The 19566-nt window shown below is 34.1% G+C and overlaps 1 protein-coding gene across 1 annotated transcript in view; it reads right to left on the bottom strand.

The window, feature by feature from the left end:
- Positions 1-6841: 6841 nt before the first annotated feature.
- The window catches only part of LOC149171364 (uncharacterized), a 46903-nt gene continuing 34178 nt past the window's right edge, over positions 6842-19566 (bottom strand). The window contains exon 5 of the mRNA XM_089425945.1: positions 6842-6901. Within this exon, the coding sequence (XP_089282071.1) occupies positions 6842-6901 (60 nt within the window). The remainder of the gene's footprint in view (positions 6902-19566) is intronic.

Here is a 19566-nt window from a genome sequence, read left to right as displayed (position 1 = left end):
AACCAAAATTGCTTAATTTTGCTTAATTTACATATATATTATAATAATAAAAAAACAAAAACAAAAACAAAAACCATATTTTAATCACTATAAACCCCTTTTTATATATATGAAATTTATTTTATATCATAGTAACATTATAATAATATTATTAACTCCTTTACATAACATCACCATATATTTTCATTTTATAATACCTCAACATTGCTATTAATAATATATCAACATCAACACCAAAAAGAATTTGAAAATTAAAAATTATATTTCATAATATCCAATATATATATTTTTCTTCATGTTTTAATTACCACACATTATGACCTTTTATTTCACCACCATAATTCTCACAAAGTAATAATTCATATATATCCAAAATTCTTAATATTAAAGAACACATTTTTTGGGGCTCACTTAAATACATAAAGCTATTTCTGGTCACTTAATTTATCGAAACAAACATTACCTTCCTTCACAAAAATATTTATTTATTTAATTTGCTATTTATAAATAATCCCAAATTATTTTGGAATGAGCTCCAACCGAAAAAGATAGAATGGAAATAATATTACAACTTCTAAATGGTTTGACTATGCAAGACAACTCTATGAGCAGGTTCCCAAGTTTGACCCTCCCCCCTTGGTCAACATTGATATTGAACTCTTCACGGTACAAGAGGTAGAGATGGGTATCAAGAAGTTGGGTGTTGGAAAAGCAAAAAACTTAGCTGAACTCCAAGCAGAATATGTAAAGTGGGGCTCAAAGATTATTGCACCTCACATTATAAAAATCTTCAACAACATCATAAAACAAGGGCTCCCCACAGATTGGACAACTAGTCTCACAATACCTCTTTTCAAGAGCGGTGACGTCAATAATCCCTCCAATTAGAGGACCATCATGATAAACCATTTGTTTGCAAAGCTATTTGGAAGCATGATAGAAAACAAAATTAGCAAGTGGGTAGAAGAAAGAGATAAGTGTGCTAAAGGGCAAGCAGGTTTTAGACCTAAACATTCCACAGTTTGATCATTGTATAACTTTAAGGCACATCATTGAAAAATTTTGTGAGAAAAAGGAATAAGACTTTTGTTGCTTTGTTGATTTCAGAAAAGAGTTTGACTCGGTTCCTAGGGATAAGCTTTGGCCCAGAATGGAGGAACTTGGGGTTCCTAAACATTTGAGAGCAGCTGTGCATAGGCTATATGAAGAGGTGAAAGTCAAAATTAGAAATTTAGCATGCATTTATGAAAGTTTTAGAAGCGATATCAGGATCAAGCAAGGTTGCCCACTGTCTCCTACCCTTTTTGGTTTATATATTGACAAGCTTGAGGAGTGGTTAAATTCGCAAGGGGGTGATGGTATCTATTTGGGTAAGTTTGTTATAAGGTTTATTTTGTATGTATATGACTTTATTCTGATTGCTAAATCGACTCTTGGTTTGCAAGAACACTTACTATCCCTTAAGAATTTTTGTAGATGTGTGGGGATGCAAGTCAATATCAACAAAATGAAAGTAGTGGTCTTCTCTAAGAAAAGAAAACATAACCAACATAAGTTCTACTTTGAAGGCAACATTCTAGAAGAAGTTGTAGATTACAAATACCTCATAATTGACTTCAACAAAAATCTAAGCTAGAATAGTTGTAGAAAGAAAAGAACTTTGGGGGGTTGGAAAGAATTTTATGCTCAAAATAGGTGTAGAGAGACAAAGTTATGGGACTGGAAAACCACTCAAACTCTTTTTGGGCTTCTAGTGATTTTGATGATTCTCCATGGTTGTGAACTATGGGCTAGCAGTACATCCGACATGCAGTGGAGACAAATTGAGAAAATTCAGAAGCGTTTGATTATAAACAAATTTAAGATTAAAAGTGCAGTTCCTTATGATATCTTGTTAAGTGAACCATGGATGACTCCTATTAAAGCAATTGCTATGGTGCAAGTCATAAGGTATGTAAAACATATTGAGCAAATGGAAGAGGGTAGATGGCCTAAGGTTGTCTTTAATGATATTTTGTGCAAGAGCAAAAAAACTTGGATGCAACAAAATAACAAATGGTTTAGTAAATGGGGTATTTGCTTGAACGTGTGTCCCATAAACAAGAAAGAGATAAAAGCTTTTGTTTTGGAAAAGTTCCACAAGCGTACTTGGGATAAAGAGCTAGGAAGAAAGAAAAATTACTATATTGAAGTGTTTAATCCCACTCATAGTCATCAACCAAAAGCATACATAGAGGCCAATATGTCTTGGAGAGCCAAAATTTTTATTGCTCAGTTAAGGACTAATTCTCATCAACTCCGTTGTGAAACAGGGAGGTGGAAAATGCCAAAGGAAGTGTGGGAGGAAAGAGTATGAATTTTTTGTTCTTCCGGAAAAGTGGAAACAAAAAAACATTTCATTTCAGAATGTGAGGCCTTCAAAGACAATAGGGAAAGTTATGCAGCTATGCTGACAGCTAGCTCTTGGGATAATCTATTTAGTGAGGGGTTTGTTGAGAATCTGGGAGCATTTATTTTGAAGCTTCACAGAAAAAGGGCCGAATACATCAAGCATGTGAAGAAGCAATCTGTCCCATAGGCTATCTTTAGCCTCGTGGACATTAAAAAAATTTCTTTTTTCTTTCTTCTAAAGTAAACTAAAAAATAAATTTGACTAAAATAACTTAAGTTTGTGTTGTGGTAAATTGATTTAATTTGCATAAGAGAAATCAAGGTTGAAGCTATTTAGGAAGGGTACAAGAGAACCTTAGCCAATTAATATATTTTTAAAACGACAATTTCAGTCATACATATAAATTTAAGTTAGTGTAACTATCACAATCATATACATGAAAAACAAAAACAAAGAAAGGTGGGGGCAATCTAATCAATTTTCCTCATTGACAGTGATGGGAACAACATCTGCTGCTAGACAAAAAGGGCGAGAAAATAAATTTCCAACATATTAGACCTTAAGGATGGGATTACTTTCTCTAACCTTAAGAAAACCACTCCATAACATTCGTGAATAGATGATATTCATAAATAAATGCATGTATAACAAGGCCGCATAGCTAGCGCTTACCTGCAGCTTAGTTCAATTATTGAATTTTGAAATGTATGAACTAAATATTGTATTTGAACAAGGGCTACTTTGTAGATATTCTTGTTTATTTTAAGTATTCTTAAATTAGAGTAAGACACAAATAAGACATACACGAATGAATGAATAAAGTGTTTTTAGTAGCCATAAAATACTGCTAATGACCTGAGACTTAGTACTTGAACAAAGTGTTTTTAGTAGCCATAAAATACTGCTAATGACCTGAGACTTAGTACTTGAACGTTGACACCAAAATTCTAGAGCCATACTTCCAAACAAAAAAATGTTTCTACCAAAAGTGGTAAAAAAATATATTGATATCCAATGTTGAAACAAAAATTCTAGAACCATACTTCCTAACCAAAAAATGTTTCTACCAAAAATAGTACAAAAAATATTGTTATCTTGCATTGGAAATCTGCTACCTAAAACTGCTAACATATACATATATATAACTTCTCATTGAATTCTATTTTTACACAATATTACGTTTGTTCGAATACATATGAATATGCTAAAGATAAGCATCACACACACATATATATATATATATAGGAACATAAAATATATGTTCTACACAAGTGAAACAAACACTCAAGTAGAGATTTTTATCAAACACAATAAACAAACTAATAAATTAAGAAAATATTGACATTGTAACGTTTTATGTAATAAAGACACAATTACCTTATTAATTTTAGGTGATATAATTTTTAGCAAAATTATGATATATATTTTTTTAATAATGTGTTTTTGAATGCATAATAATTTAAAGATATTTTAATTAATTTTTATTTGATTTTAGGCAAAATTCACTAGTGACAATTTGACCATGACTTACATAACTAGATTGCAATGTATTGTAAAAAACATAAAAAATTTACATTTGCATTAATTATCTTATGACATTTCAAAATGAATAAAGTATTTGGCAAAACTGATATTAAAAATGTCATTTAAACAATATAAAATTATATTTTAACTAGCCATTATGTCAAAGACTTTGAAACTAAATATGATTGAAATATTTCTCGGTCAAAAATGGATATTTCAAGGTGTATTTCAAGAACAAATAGATTAAAGGTTATGTAATCTAACTACTGTAAAATAATAATTTAGCTAATTATTACATTTTTTTAATAATCTGTATATTTCTCAAAATGAAATGTATTATTTATTATTTGATAACTTATTTTTTATATGATGTAATTTGTTATTTTATATGATGTAATATGTTATTTGATAGTATATATGACAATTTTATAATTGTATCATTTAGAATTTGAAATTTAATATAATTTCTAAAATGCAAAACAATTAAATAATGATTCAAAGATACAAAATAATTAAATACAACAAAAACTAAAAATATAGGGCATATTAAAATTTTCAGTTAAAAAAAATAATTTCCAAAATATTTAACATGAATTTGGAGAGAGACTTAAGCCCATTGCACGTTCTTACTTTTACTTTTAGTTGAAAAGCTTTGTTTGACAATGGACAAAATTCACCAAATCCACCATTTAAAGAAATTTGTATTGTTGGCTTGAAAAATTGTTGAAACCATTTGTAGCATAACCAATACAAAACATTTTATCCTGACTTCCCTGTCTAACCAGATTTAAGCTGATTACTTAATATTCAAACATTTGAGTGGCTGCTACGAAACGGAGGGAACCAGGAGAAATCGGCGAAGATGGCTAGGGTTTTTGGGGCCGCCAACACTCTGCAGCACTGCGAAGGGACTGAGGAAACGGAGAGACCTTGGGGGAAATCGACCGCAGGAATAACGGATCTGTACACGCCGTCATGGATTTGGTACCGTAGCGGAACAAAACACAATCTTTCTGCACCAAATCGATCCCTGAAGGCCGTTTTGACTGCCCACAGGTCATGGACGAGCCCTTATTACCTGTCTAAGGGTCATTTTTATTGCAAACTGTTTACTTCTATTGAAACAGGTCACGACAAGGATGATACAGCTAGCAAACGACCAGATCCGCAAACGTATTCAGAACACCATCTTGAATCAGAGGCATTATGTGCGCTTTTGGACAAGGGCGAAGCGGAATGGCTGGAGATGGCTGTGTGTGCGGGAGCCAAACAGAGTGAGGATGGCCAGATCTGGGGCTTTCTCATGGACATCAATGCTGAAAGAGCTGGATCTGCCGCAGTTCACATCGAATCTGCGATAGCAGCATCGGGTAAATCGGTGGATGGAGGCAGACTTTTCTCTCCCACAGTAGGAAGATATGTGAACCCCAGATCTGCCATATTTCCGCCAGAACTGGCTCATAAACCAGTGAATCAGGGCCTACTCCTCACGAACACAGATCTGATCCAGATCTTCATTAAATCGATTGAAGGCAAACATTTTTGCATGAGAATCAGTAAGGGGATGAGCATACACGAGTTAAAGAAGAAGATCCAGGGTCACCTTGGAACCCCAGCTCAATATCAAAACCTTATATATTCTGGGTTCAGTTTGCAGGACAACCAAACACTCCAGCACTACGGTATTACCAACGATTCAACCATCACTCTTAATCTGCGACTGTGTGGTGGAAGCACTGGTTCCAGCTCAAAAAATACCAGCTCTTTTCGGGATGCAGTGAAAGGAAAAAAAATGGAAAATAAAACAACACCACCATCAGGGTTGCCAGGACCCTACATCGTTGAACAAAAGCCAGAATCACCAACTCTGCAAGTAACTATGCCAGAGGTAAATAGCCTATACACCGATTTATCTAATACTGCAGTTATTTGTAGATTCAATGGCTTCTGGCCTAAATCAGATGCCCTGCATCAATGGATCTACTCAACATGGACACCTAACTGTGAAATTTATCTCTGCCCCAAGGGGTTTTTCATAGTTAGATTTAATACAGAACAGGAAAGAGACAGCATTATCAATCAGGGGCCTTGGTTCTGGGGCAGTGCCGGCCTCTTTACCACCCCCTGGTTCTCGGATTTTGATGCTACTACAATGATAGTCTCAAAAATGCCTGTATGGGTGAGGCTACATGGACTCCCACTACACTTCTGGCATCAAAAAGTGTTAATCGCCATTGGGAATTCTCTAGGGAAATTCCTAAAAATGGATGAAGATAGAGCTATCAGGGGAATCTTTACATTTGCCAGAATATGTGTAGAAGTGGACTTGAGTGAGGGGCTACCTGACCACATCACGCTGAACTTCAATAATACTCAATGGATACAACAGCTTGACTACGAAAACACAGCATTCCGATGCAGGAGCTGTACGCGGACAGGGCACCTTCAATATGACTGCCCATTAGCTCGAAAGGACCCCCGGAAAACTAAGAAACAACAAAAAAAGCCCAAAGGCTGGCAGCACACAGACCCATTGGAAGAAGAGGACATAAATGAGGAACCCACAGAGAACCAGACGGAACCAGACTCTCAAATGGGACAGAAACAAACTCAGGAAGCGATTACCCCTTCTACTCACACGGGGCCGATCATTACAGATCTGCATCAAGAGTTACAAATGGAAGTAAGTGGCATAAAGAGAACCCACGGCTCAGAGGGCTCAGAATCAGACAAAGAACTACAAATGAACACAATGGAAAACCAGCTAGCTATTATTACACCCACTGCTGACTCGGGAGGATGGCGTCGGGTGGAGAAGAAGAAGGGAAGAAAAGTATAGGCTTGCTGGAACATATTATTTTTTTCTTTTTTCTGTTACTCTGTTGGTTCCTGTCTTTACAGGAATAGTTCTTTTGCTATTTAGTGTTATTGTCTCTGTTCGCTGCCTGTCATTACAGGATCAGCCATCTGCATATGCCTTGGCATCTACAAAATGTAATTTTATCAATTATGAATAAAATTACGACTTTTTCCTAGGGGAAAAAAAAAAAAAACTAGATTTAAGCTATTTGATATTTATTAAAAAGCTAGATCACTTCAACCATTAATTCTTTCACTTTACTTGACAATAACATAGCCATATATAATATTTTATTTCTTGCTAATATAAATTATTCCCAATAGCGAGTGAATACAATAAAAATATAATATAATTTAATTTTACTTCACATTAATTTTACACATTCTTCCATTATTATCCTTCTTGTTTGTGTACCACAACAATAAATGGAAGTTAAAGTACAAATCCATGGAAAACAAAAGTTGCATTATTATACCTACTTTTAATGGAATTTAAAGTACAAGTCCATGGAAAATAAAAATTGCATTATTATACCTACTTTTAGGCTAGTTATATTAAAATCAGTTTATAGTAAAAAACCTTTGAACTCTCATCTTAAATTTTTGAAACAATTTATAAAGTTTATTAAACTTCTTAAAAAATTATCATATTAAAATATTTTTTTCCAAAATTAAAATTATTTATAAAATATTTGAAATTCAAAAACTTTAATTTGTGATTGATCTAGAATATTAAAAAGACAAATTTTATGGAGTTTAATTTCTATTTATCAGAAATAAAAAATAACATATAAAACATTAATTTGAAAAAAAATATAAAAATGACATCTGTAATCTAATTATAATAATTTGTACAAACCTTTTATTACAATGTACCATCAAATTTTAAAAAAATCTTTCTTTTATATTAAAAAAATATTTTACATGGTACATGCAAAGACGTAACTCCTGCCACTTTCGGAGAACTCCTCTCGCTATCGCTTATATATTATTTATATTGTACTATTTTTGAGGACTCCCTTTAATGCTCCATTACTAAATTGCAACTGCAAAGTTTTCATACAAGTTACACACGACAAGTTGTAAATCAATGATTATCTTTGTGTCTAATCTAATATTTTATATCTTGTTTATGCAAAACGCCAACCCTCATTGCAATCTTTGGAAAAGGCAATGGTTCGTTTTTTAATTTTATTTTAAACGTCATCACAACCACATGCACAATCGAAGAATAGTTATATTAAGATTTTCTGTATACTGCCATTAATTTGTCAACCAATCAGAGTGTAAAAAAAATAGACTTAAAAATAATAATAATAATATTTTTTTTTCAAAGGTAAACATTATATAAGATCATTTGATTTTTGGGAAATTTAAAATTAATGTCAACATCAATATTTTTTAAATATGTTATTACATAATATCATTGTCAAAATTCCAGGTACCAATTAAAGTGGATAATTAAATTAAATTACCTCTCATAGTAAAGACAATAAAAACAACAAACACTTGAAATTTGTGGAAAGACGTGGTATGGGATTGGAATATTCAGCCAAATTACACACAATATCGAGATTTGGAATATAAATAGCCACGAAGTTACTTTAGCGGTAAGATATTGTGGAAGTTGGAAAGCATTAAATAAAGAGAGGATAAGTTAGCATGGAAGCAACCGCCAAATTAGTAGTATTTTTCAGAGGGGTGACTAAAGCGATTTTTTTTTTGTCTAACTCTCTAGAATGTTGTTGAAGCATTGAATGGTCCAAACTTCTGGTGTGTTCACTCCTGCAACATATGTATGGTTGTGTGGTATATGGCATGTATATTGATCGATGTCCCATTATGCGTTAAAGCCATTCTATTGATTAAAATTTCCTACTAATAAAATCAAGAATTTGCATGTGCTTTGGGATTTTTATGAGCTTGGATTTTATTATATGCGTTGATGTTGCAATGGTTGTGATTCCATTATACGATGAGTAATCTTTTAAACATTATGTAATTTGATATGTGGTGCCATGAGTGCTATGCATTGAAGACTGTAGGAAATATATTATTTATTTTCTTTCAGGAGGACGTGGCATCAGCCTCGTGTACGGCCACACCAAAACGGAGTGAGCCGTTACACCAGAGCTGTCGGGAGTTATCGAAGTACATCAACTTTATCGAATGAAATCGTGATGTTGTCAGTAAATAAAAAAAATTAATTTTCTCCTGCAATAAGTACCATGGGTTTTAATTACTTGGAAGAAGTATGTCAAATTTTTGTAATCAATTAAGATTTTTTTGTGCATTACCATCAATTTGTCAAAGTACATATTATCATTACAAAATAAGACTTTAACCAATCAAATGTAGAAAAAAAAGATTTAATTTTTTTTTTTCCTTTCAAAAGTAAACATTAGATAAAATCATTTAATTGTTAGTAAATTTAAAATTAATGTCAACATCAATAATTTTTGAATACGTTATTACCCTGCTGCTGAGGGAATAATAAAAGGTCTCATAAAACTCAAATTTACAAAGTAAAAACCAGAATAGTTGTGATGTCGTGAAATAAAACTTTGTAATGACATATGTCAAAACATGCATGCATTCTTTCCAAAATAAAATATATGCTATTTCTTTTAAACATTACTTTTCTTTTGTCACAATTATTATTATTATTTATCATTATTTAAAATATAATATTTTAGATTAATTGATTTTTCTTGAAAGTTAAAATAAAAGATGTAATTTATAATACATCTATCCACACTAATCACATTATATGGCTTCAACGCTTAAGAGCATAGGATCGACACCTTACAATTAACAATTTTTTTCTTTTTTTCTTTTCGACTTTTTGAACAAGTTTTGTAGCCTTTGTCAGGGAATAAGTATCATTAGAGTGTTTAATAGAGTATGATTTTTACATTCAGGTTTTTTTTTTTAATGGCACGGAGAGCATGTTGGTACCTACAATACTTTTTGATAATGATGTGCAACTTTTTTTGCTCGAGACTTTTGCTTTTCATAAACCTATCTCTGCTGCTCTGGAATCACACTGCAATTTGGATTAACAGCGTAGAATTATTTATGAACACACATTCTCCACTTGATCTTATCCCATGGTTGCAAAACCCTATGATGGTTTAATATATTTTTCAGAGTGGTTATAATTCCCTTTTGAGTGGTTAACCGATTGCCTCAAATTTCACCATCCGCAACCTTCGATCCAACTTTGATACTTTTGTTATACACGACACTCTTTGTAGTTCATTCTTAGATTATTAAACCACATTCCAATTAGTGGATTGCTTTATCTAGTAGTTAAATTTTAGTTAAAACTGAGCGCTCAACACCAATATTCTCAAAGTGATTAGATCTGATGCTTATTTTCAATGCTTTAATTTGGTTATAACCAGAATATAATAATAAAAGAGATCATTTCAAATTCGTTTTTTTTTTTGGGTTATCTTTGTACTTATACAAAAAATGAATTATTAATATTTGAGTGAAGTATTTAAATTAAACTATGCAAAATCATTTTTTTTTTTTTTCTTTCTTTCTTCTTCTTTTTTTTCAAAGGAAAAATCGTAATTTCCATTAAATAAAAATGAAAATTACATGTAGTAGGTGCTATCTAGCATATCTTGAAAAAATAATTCTTTAGATGTTGTTATCCTTGTTGGATTGCAAAAACTATCTATCAGATAATAATATCGACCACATAACAGATTCATTTACTGATGTCTATACCTACGTCACTGTTTATACAACCGTATCAGAAACTAGATAATATGTACATAATATCCAAAAAGAGACATAAATAAGTGTCATGAATAGTATCTCATGTAACTGCGAGTTGTCATCAAGAGTTTCCTGTCTCAAATTGTCCTATATCCCATCAGCCTATTTGTAAGCCAAAATAAATAAATAAAGGATGACTATAGTACTAAAAGTAATTCGTCCCATTATGCTTGTGGATCATCCATGTGCCTGAAACTTGTTGCGCACCTTCTTTAGATAGCTGATCAGAAATGGTGTTTCTTTCTCTATAAATATGCAAACATTAAATGCCATCAAATTGTTATTTTATCATGAGGATATCTTCCAATAGATTTCTAAGTGTGTTTGTGACATTGCATTGTCCAATTGAACCAGTCTATAACAATTTTTTAGTCTCCAAATACCTGTAATTTTCCACACCCCTTCTCTAATGCAAATAAAAGTAGCAACTTCAAACTGAAAAGTTCAACAAAATTATTTGTACCATGCCCATAACCAAAACTCATTTTGAAGAAATGATTTTCATATAGGAACATGATAGCTCCCCCTCCGCTACTATTCTCATTTGCAGATCCATTGAAATATGCCCAAGGCTTTGAGTTATCAATCATTTTAGTTGTGATCGTATGATTTGTACCAGTGAGTGGATCTTCTGGGATGAGCTCGTATATGGAAAGTAGACAAGTTCCCAACTTTTCTGGATTAAACAATTGATCTTTGGATATCTTCTTATTCTTCCCTATCCACATATCCCAACAAATTAGACTTGGAAGGTTCCATAGATTTTTGGATTTGGGCTCTTGATACCATTCCTGCCATGCTTCATTTACCGAGCCTCCTTTCCATCTATATCAGATGCCTAAATATTGATATGCTAGGTTCCAAATCCTATTTGTTGTCAAACATGTAATGAAAAGGCGCTCTACCATTTATTCAACACATTGACACAATGAACACCATGTAGGTCTCTGTAAGGCTCTTTTCTTTAAAATTTCAGCTGTAGAGATTTTGTTTGTTAGGATACACCATAATAATAATATAGTTTTTGGAGGACTTTTCAGCTTCCAAATACTATTCCACCACCAACAAGTTTCTTCACGTTTTTTATACTCATATGCAACCAAATATCCTTCTTTGGGATTGTATATACCCCTTTTCGAATGGATCCATACCAATTCATCCTCCTTGTCTGTTATCCTAACATGTGCTCTGGACAATGCATTTGTGAATTCCTGCAAAGTTTGTTGCCATTGTTTAGGTATATTAATTCTTTGTGTAGTCATCCATCCCCGACCCCATATTGAAGTGGCATTTGGGCCTGATATCTGATTGATCATTTTTATTCCTTGCCCGCTTAGAAAATTTATGAGATCGAGAGGGAGAGTGTACCTATATTTGCTGCCAGACCAAGAATAAACTCCAATCAGGGCCTGTTCCCTTGATCCAATTCTCCATGCCAATCCTAGTTCAATTATGTTAAAAGATGTTAGCGCAACTTTCCATATGGCTGATACATTTTTTTTGAATTTGCCTTGCAGACAAATCCAATCAATAATTGACAGATGATAAATGTACTTCCTTATGATGATCTCTATCCAAAGGTTGATTATCGTTATCAACCTCCAACCAACCTTTGCAACCAATGCCCTTGAGAAAGTGAACAAGTCCTTGATACCCCATCTGCCCCATTTTTTTAGTAATGCAATGCATTCCCATCTGATCCATGCAAAGATCCTGCATTCTTTTTCCCCACGCCATAGATATTCACAACATTTCTTACGAATTATGTGTAGAATGCCTTTCGAAATCCAGGTAAGAACCATCCAAAAGACAATAATTGCTTCCAATACAGATTTTATAAGAACCAATCTTCCTGCCCGAGATAACCATCTGTGGCACCATAAGTTTAATATTTTTCCTATCTTCACAATCATCCACATCCAATCCGTCTTCCTGTAATCATTGGTTTTAAACCTAAATCCCAAGTACTTTATGCCCTCTTACATATCGACCATGCGAAATTGAAATATCTCCCTGATGTATGATATTTCATCTCTAGAACATCCAACCGCTGTAATAGTTGACTTGTGTGGGCTTATTTCCATGCCCGTTGCCTTCCTAAATAGATGAATAATTTGTTTCAATTTTACAACATCACTCCTAGATCCGTCAAGAAATATTAGAACATCACATACAAATAGTAGATGTGATAATGATATATTCCTGATGATAAGTGCACCTTTGAAGACTCATCTTGCTTTTGCATCCATTATAATTCTATTGGGACCCTCCATACCAAGTAAAAACAATAATGGTGATAAGGGACATCCCCGCCTTAACCCTATTTCTGCATGAAAAAAATCAGTTGTAGCTCCATTAATTAACATTGCAAAAGAAACTGAAATGATGCAAAACATAATCCAGTTTATAAAATTTATTTGAAATCCCAAGTGTGTGAGTAACATCTTGATATAAAGCCAACTGGCTTTATCATGCTCTTTTTCCAAATCTATCTTGAGAATCATACCCTTCAGTTTATTCATCTTTAAGTTTTGCATCTCTTCCTGTGCGACTCCTACGGCTTCATGTATCTGACGATCATTCAAGAATGAAAACTGTTCATTTGATATATGTTTGGCCAAAATCGGTTTCATCCTATTTGCAATAATCTTTTAAATGCAGTTGCATAAGGAAATAAGCCGATAATTGTCATAGGACTAGGGTTTATCTACTTTCAGAATAGGAGCAACGAATGTGGCATTGAAAGCATCATATATTTTACCCCACGTTCTACACTCTTCCGCTACCTTCAAAATGTCATTTCCAACTAAATCATAAAATCCCAGAAAGAATTCAATTGACCATCCATCTGGCCCCATACTCTTTTATTTCTTGAACAAGTGTAAAATTGATTCCAGTTCACCAGTTGTTACTGGGGCCATTAATTCGACATTTAAATCATCATCAACATATCAAGAAAATAGGGAGGCAGTCTGGATAATTTCAGGAAGAGATACTTCCTGATTAGCCTAAAATATGGAATGAAAATATCGCACCCTGACTCTTGTCAGTTTGCTGAAAGAAGAGGCCTTTTCAGCGTGTGCATCTGACAATTCCCATATAGTGTTGATAGCCTTTCTTCCTTTTGCATATTGTCGGAAAAACTTTGTATTGTCATCCCCTGCTTGTAACCAGATAGCCCAACTTCTCAGTCTACAAGTCTCTTCCCTGTTCTTAAGCAGATTATTATTTTTTAATTCTAGTTGTATGAGCTATAGTTTAGTGTCAATACTGTCGTATCCCCCCCTCCAGGCTGCTCCCTTTACCTGATTTCTTCTACAATACTATTAAGTTCTTCCTCATCTCACTTCCTCTTGCTCTTCACCTAGTCCATTTTTTTTTTGATAGTATTCATATTTTCTTCAAAACATCTTGCTGTAGACCCTCATTCATTAATATCAACATGTCACCATGTATCCCTAACCATCTATTTAAATTAATCCTCCTTCAACCATGATTTGTTGAATTTGAATGGGGATTTTGGCTTCCGAAGTTGCCCTGCCAATTCTAAATATATAGGGAAATGATCAGATACTCCTCCAATCCCTACACATTTCCTGAAAAGAGGAATGTTTTCCAATAATGTATCTTCGATAAAAGGAAAAATTGATTGATCCTTTTAGCAATGGATTGATATCTTGTCCTACGATTTCTCCATGTAGGCATGAGTCTAGTCAAACAAATATGGACCAGATGATTGGATTCGATCATGTAGGAAAAATAATCAGACAGGTGATCTTGTTGTGCGTGAGTCCCCCAGATTTCCGATTGTCCCATTGAGAAATTTAAATCCCCACCAATGACCAGATTATTCACTTGCATGAAGGATTTTTCATCAATCTATTCCAGAAACCCACCCTCTCCACACATGAACCATAAACATTAACCAACCTGATCTCCGATCCGAATTCTTTTGAAAATATTTATGCACCTAATATTCCTTCACTTCCCCATGTATTCAACACCTTCATGGTTCTACAATTTATCTATATGGCAATTCCCCTTGATCTCCCTCTAGCATATATGGAAAAAAATTCCCAGTTACTAATCATACCCCTAAGCTCATTTTCGATCTCCATACTAGCACCTAACATCTCTTGTAGTAAAATCACATCAAGCATGTTCGCCATAAACAATTGCTTCAAGGCTAGGTTTTTAGGATGACTATCCAAACCTCACAATTGAAAGAGATACACTTCATTTTGGAACATGAGTCGGGGCTTATCGAGCTCTAAGGACCCCATCTAAGGAAAGTTAGTGACCAACAACTATATCTTGATTGCCTAGTGAATGGCTTTGGATATATGATATTGCCTACCACGATGAATTTTAGGTATTTTGGAGGGAGATATCTACCCAAGGCCCTTCTTTGTACCCAACTGGGTATTCCCCTGTGACAGGTGTCTTGATCTAGATCTCAAGTTGTACCTAAGGATTCTACAGGAGTCAAATGAAGAACCATTAGAAATATATATGGATGGACTGAGGAGTGGACAACAGACTGTTACTGGTTCAATCGGACAGTGAATAACCCCACATGTGTTTTGGAAACCCTTTCCATCATAGAATCATGAAAAAAATAGATATTTGAAAAATAGAAGCAATGTTTTGACCAATAATAAGGGAACGAGTAGAAAAAGTACTTGTCACCATAAGCGATGACCTTGAAGCCTTGTCGAGTACTTGAGGAGGAGAACCATCCTGGTTGACAGGAAGATTTTTTTCCACAGTCTTTTTGGAGGATTCTACTGCCTTTAGGAAGAGTTCATCTGCATTCATTCCTCCTTCCCTTTTCCATATTATTACCCATACCCTTCAAAACAGTTGAGCCACCAGAAGCCCAATTTCCTTGATGTTTTTGTACCAATGGACATTCCCTATAAATGTGCCCAATTTGTGGCAGTGATGACATCGAAAGGGTACCCCTTCATAATCTAATTTTTGCTTGTGCGCCTAACCTTTGTATTGCAGAATGAGGTTTTCCACTAAACCCTCCCTTGTATCTAGAAAGGAATATAGGGTTTCCTCCTGCAGGGGAAACCCTATATTCCTTTCTCCAATGGATTATAGGGGGCCTAAGTTTATGAGTATTTCAGGTGTGGTGAAACCCTCAACAATTGGTACCCCTCTGATGCTCAATTGAGCAAAACATCCTTCCGCAAAGTTCAGTGCCTCGAGCGATATTCCAACTGTACAGATATTAGGACCCCGAGAAAGAAGCCATTCTCTACCTTCAGTTAGATATCTTGAAAACCCTATTGTTTCGATATTTGAACTTTCCACCGCCCCTGATCCTAAATTAGGGAAAAATGGAGATATGCCCATGGTATCTGAGAAGGAAAGCAAATCATTTGTCTCTGGTGTTTCAGTTGTGATATGAGAAACCAACTTGGAGTGTTGAGGTGAAGGAATTGACCAGATCAGATATCCCTAATATGATTCCTCTGAGTAATATACTGCATCAATATCCATGTTGTGAATATCCGCCTCGAAACTCCAGCTACTTCGTCGTCGACACCACCCCTGCAGTCAACTCTACTCACTTCCAGCACACTCATCTCAGGAGTCTATACCGCTAACGACACTAACGCTACCTCTTGTTGAGCTATGCCACATATGAAATCATTGTTAGCCAAATTGTGGTATAAACTAACCGTGCCCTAATTCTTGCAGTGATCGAAAACACGAGATTTTACACCGCAAAACCATTCCTCCCCCCTCCATGAAAAATCCTTAATAGTAGCTTTCTCTAAAATATTAGATAAATGTATTATTTGTCCTTTCATTAATGTGTTTTTTACCATTCTAATAATAGGGCTCATATACCATCATTAAAGGTATGATTCTGTCCACATAAAGATTTTATAACAAAATTTAGACATGTATTCTAGGGTTTATATATATTTAATGAGTATTTTATTTACAAAATAATTATGAGTTCCAAACATGTATACGTAAAATAAAAAGAAATATCATTTATAATTATTAGTAAACAAGATATAAAAATCCAAAGGTCCAATAGAGTTGAAACCTATGCTCTGGTACCAAATGTAACAACCCACAATTTAAATATACAATTAATTCGATCACTTAATGCGATTTATAACCAACACACAACTATTCAACTAATAAGCATAGAATTTCGAAAAATATGAGCAGAGACAACTTACTTGTAGCGATGATATTCCTTACTTGTGATTCTAGAGTTGAATGCTATTTGAATCCTGATAACTGCAACAAAGTTTTGGGGACGACTCCCCACCCAACCATAGGCTCAGATGCACATAATCTTTCTACAACTAGCCACCCCCGAGCCCTTAATCAATGTACTACTGTCAGGGAATCCTTTGTCTCACAACACTTTTCTCCTAAGATAATGGATGAAGGAATGGATGAATCTCATACTCCTCATCGTTTATTAAATAGACCAAGATATGGAAAGGGATATGCATGCACACATTCCATGTGTCAACATGCCAAATTTTATTTCTTTATTTTAAGTTTTAATTAATTTAATATTTATCTTAATTTAACTCTTTCTTATTTTATTCCTTTTTACATTTTTGTTAATTGTTGACAAATAATCTTTGGGATTAGGTAAATCCATGTAAATGTTGTAAATAGAAAATAAGGAGAATTAGAAGATGAAGAGACAATGGGAGATGAAACCCAAGAGTCTCTCTCTCCATGTATATATATATATGATCCATCCTAATGCAAAGACACAATTCGCTTTGAGGAGTTACCTCCTGGCCTAACATAGTGTGATAGCCAACCCCTTTTTGGCTTCCTTTATGCCCTTGTAAATCCCTCTTGCCTCTGTTTTGCATATTTTTTCATAACTAACACCTCTGCAACTCAAAAAAATCTCTCCAGATCATTGATGGCCTCATCCTCTCAGAGAAGAGTAGTTAGGAGGCCGATCTTGCAATGAGATTTGGTGCGAGCAACAATGTCATGAAAGTTTTTAGCAGGCACATGTTGTATGTGGTGACCATGATGTTGGAATTTGGGTTGAATTTTGAGGCCTTGATGTAGCTCATCCTCATCGGATCCCATCTCTTCCCTGCAACACAACACCCTGTTTTGTCAACACTTGTTGTCTCGCCTACTGTTACAATTCAATCCAATCCCTTGTCAAATATCCACTACACAAATTGTTGTGCTTTACGGTCTCTTCTACATTTGTTATGCCCTTTCCCTTTCCATATGACCAACGATGCTAGCAACTTTAGGTACGCTTGTAGATCCACTTTTTACCTCGTTCTGGTCTAGTAAAAAGGCAGAGTGCTTCATTTCTTGAACTAGTAAACCCACTACTCAACTGATACACTTGTGTTCACAAAGCACAAAACGAATTTTCCCAACCGAACTGCATCATAGACTCACTCCAGCAAGTGGTGCGACTGGATTTTCTTTTGTATGTGAATTTTTTTGAAAGCCTCTATGTGGAGTGATTGGGTCGCTATGATTATGTCTGCGTGGAAAGCCTTAGGTCGGTTAAAATGGTTAACGCACAGGTCGGTTCTGAATGGTATGTTGACTCCTTACATGTTTACTAAGTTGTTGATATATATATATATATATATATATATATGAATATATGTGAGTCAATTTGAATGCCTATTTGGCTTTGCGTTAAGATCTTTCTATCGAGTGGTAAATAATGGAATTAAAAAAGAAAGAGGTTGTGGTGTGATACATTTATTGTTGAGCTTTTCTTTTTAATGGATATATGGTATTGAATGGTTATATGGTAGGGAAGGGACCATCATATAAGTCATATAATTAAAGTATTGATTATTTTCATAATAAAGAGTGAAAGACACCAAATAAAGTTGTGAAGATTTTTTATTTTTAATTTTTTAATTTTTTTTATCTGATGCATTCACTCATATCTATAGTGGGAGTAGTTCACAATGGCAAAGATAAATGTCTTGAATGGTTTCGGAAGATAAAACACACCCTCATTTTCAATGATTTATGGAAAGGGGTTTGTGTAGGAGAAGGAGACAATGCACCTGAAATGCCCACTTCAGATAAGGAGCTTGCCATTTGGGAAAACAAGAATATCAAGGCCTATGCCTTGATTGCAACATCTGTAAAGGAATAGGTGAGTCGACATATTTCGACATTTTCACACTACAACAAAACATGCAATTTGCGCCAAATTTAGCACTAGATTTTAGTGCATTTTTTTCTCAATTGGGATGAGCAGCCTGGCGCTAAATCTGGCTCTATTGTACAATTTTTAAAGCATCCTTTTTTGCACCAAAATTTGCATCTTTTTTATGCCAAGTTTTTGATCATTTTTTGCATCATATTTTGCACCAAGATTCTCATTTGGTTTTACAACAGGTTTTGCTTCTAGGTTTGTGCCATTTTTTGCATATTTTTGCATCATCTTTTGCTTCCTTTTTTGTGGCATTCTTTACTTCTAGTTTTGTGTCATAATTTGCATCGATTTTTACACCATCTTTGGCATATGATTTAGTGCCTTTTTTTACATCCAGTTTGTGCCAATTTTTGCATCTGGCCTTATGCCATTTTTGCTTCTAATTTTGTACTTATTTTTACATCTATTTTTGTGCCAGTTTTTCTGCCTTTTTTTACACCATTTTTTCCATCCAATTTTGCACCATATGTTGAATCTCATTTAGTGCCAAATTTTTCATGCATTTTTGCACCATTTTTTGCATCATTTTTTGCATCCAATTTAGCATCATTTTTAACACTATTTCTTGCATCCAATTTTGCATCCTTTTGAGCATCTAAATTTGCATCCTATGTTGAACCATATGTTACATCGACCTTTGCATCCTATTTTGTGTCTATTGTTACGTTCAATTTTAAGCCATTTTTTCATCTACTTTTGCATTTGTTTTTGCACCAAGTTTTGAATGATTTGTTGCACCTCATTTTACATCCAATGTTGCATCTCAATTTGCATCCAAATTTGA

The sequence above is a fragment of the Pinus tabuliformis genome, chromosome 4_2 (genome assembly GCF_031772625.1).
Source record: "Pinus tabuliformis cultivar Carrire ecotype Pingquan chromosome 4_2, CPIR1, whole genome shotgun sequence".
Taxonomy (NCBI): domain Eukaryota; kingdom Viridiplantae; phylum Streptophyta; class Pinopsida; order Pinales; family Pinaceae; genus Pinus; species Pinus tabuliformis.
The sequence above is the reverse complement of the archived record's forward strand: the minus strand, read 5'-3'. Positions and strand labels throughout refer to the sequence as shown.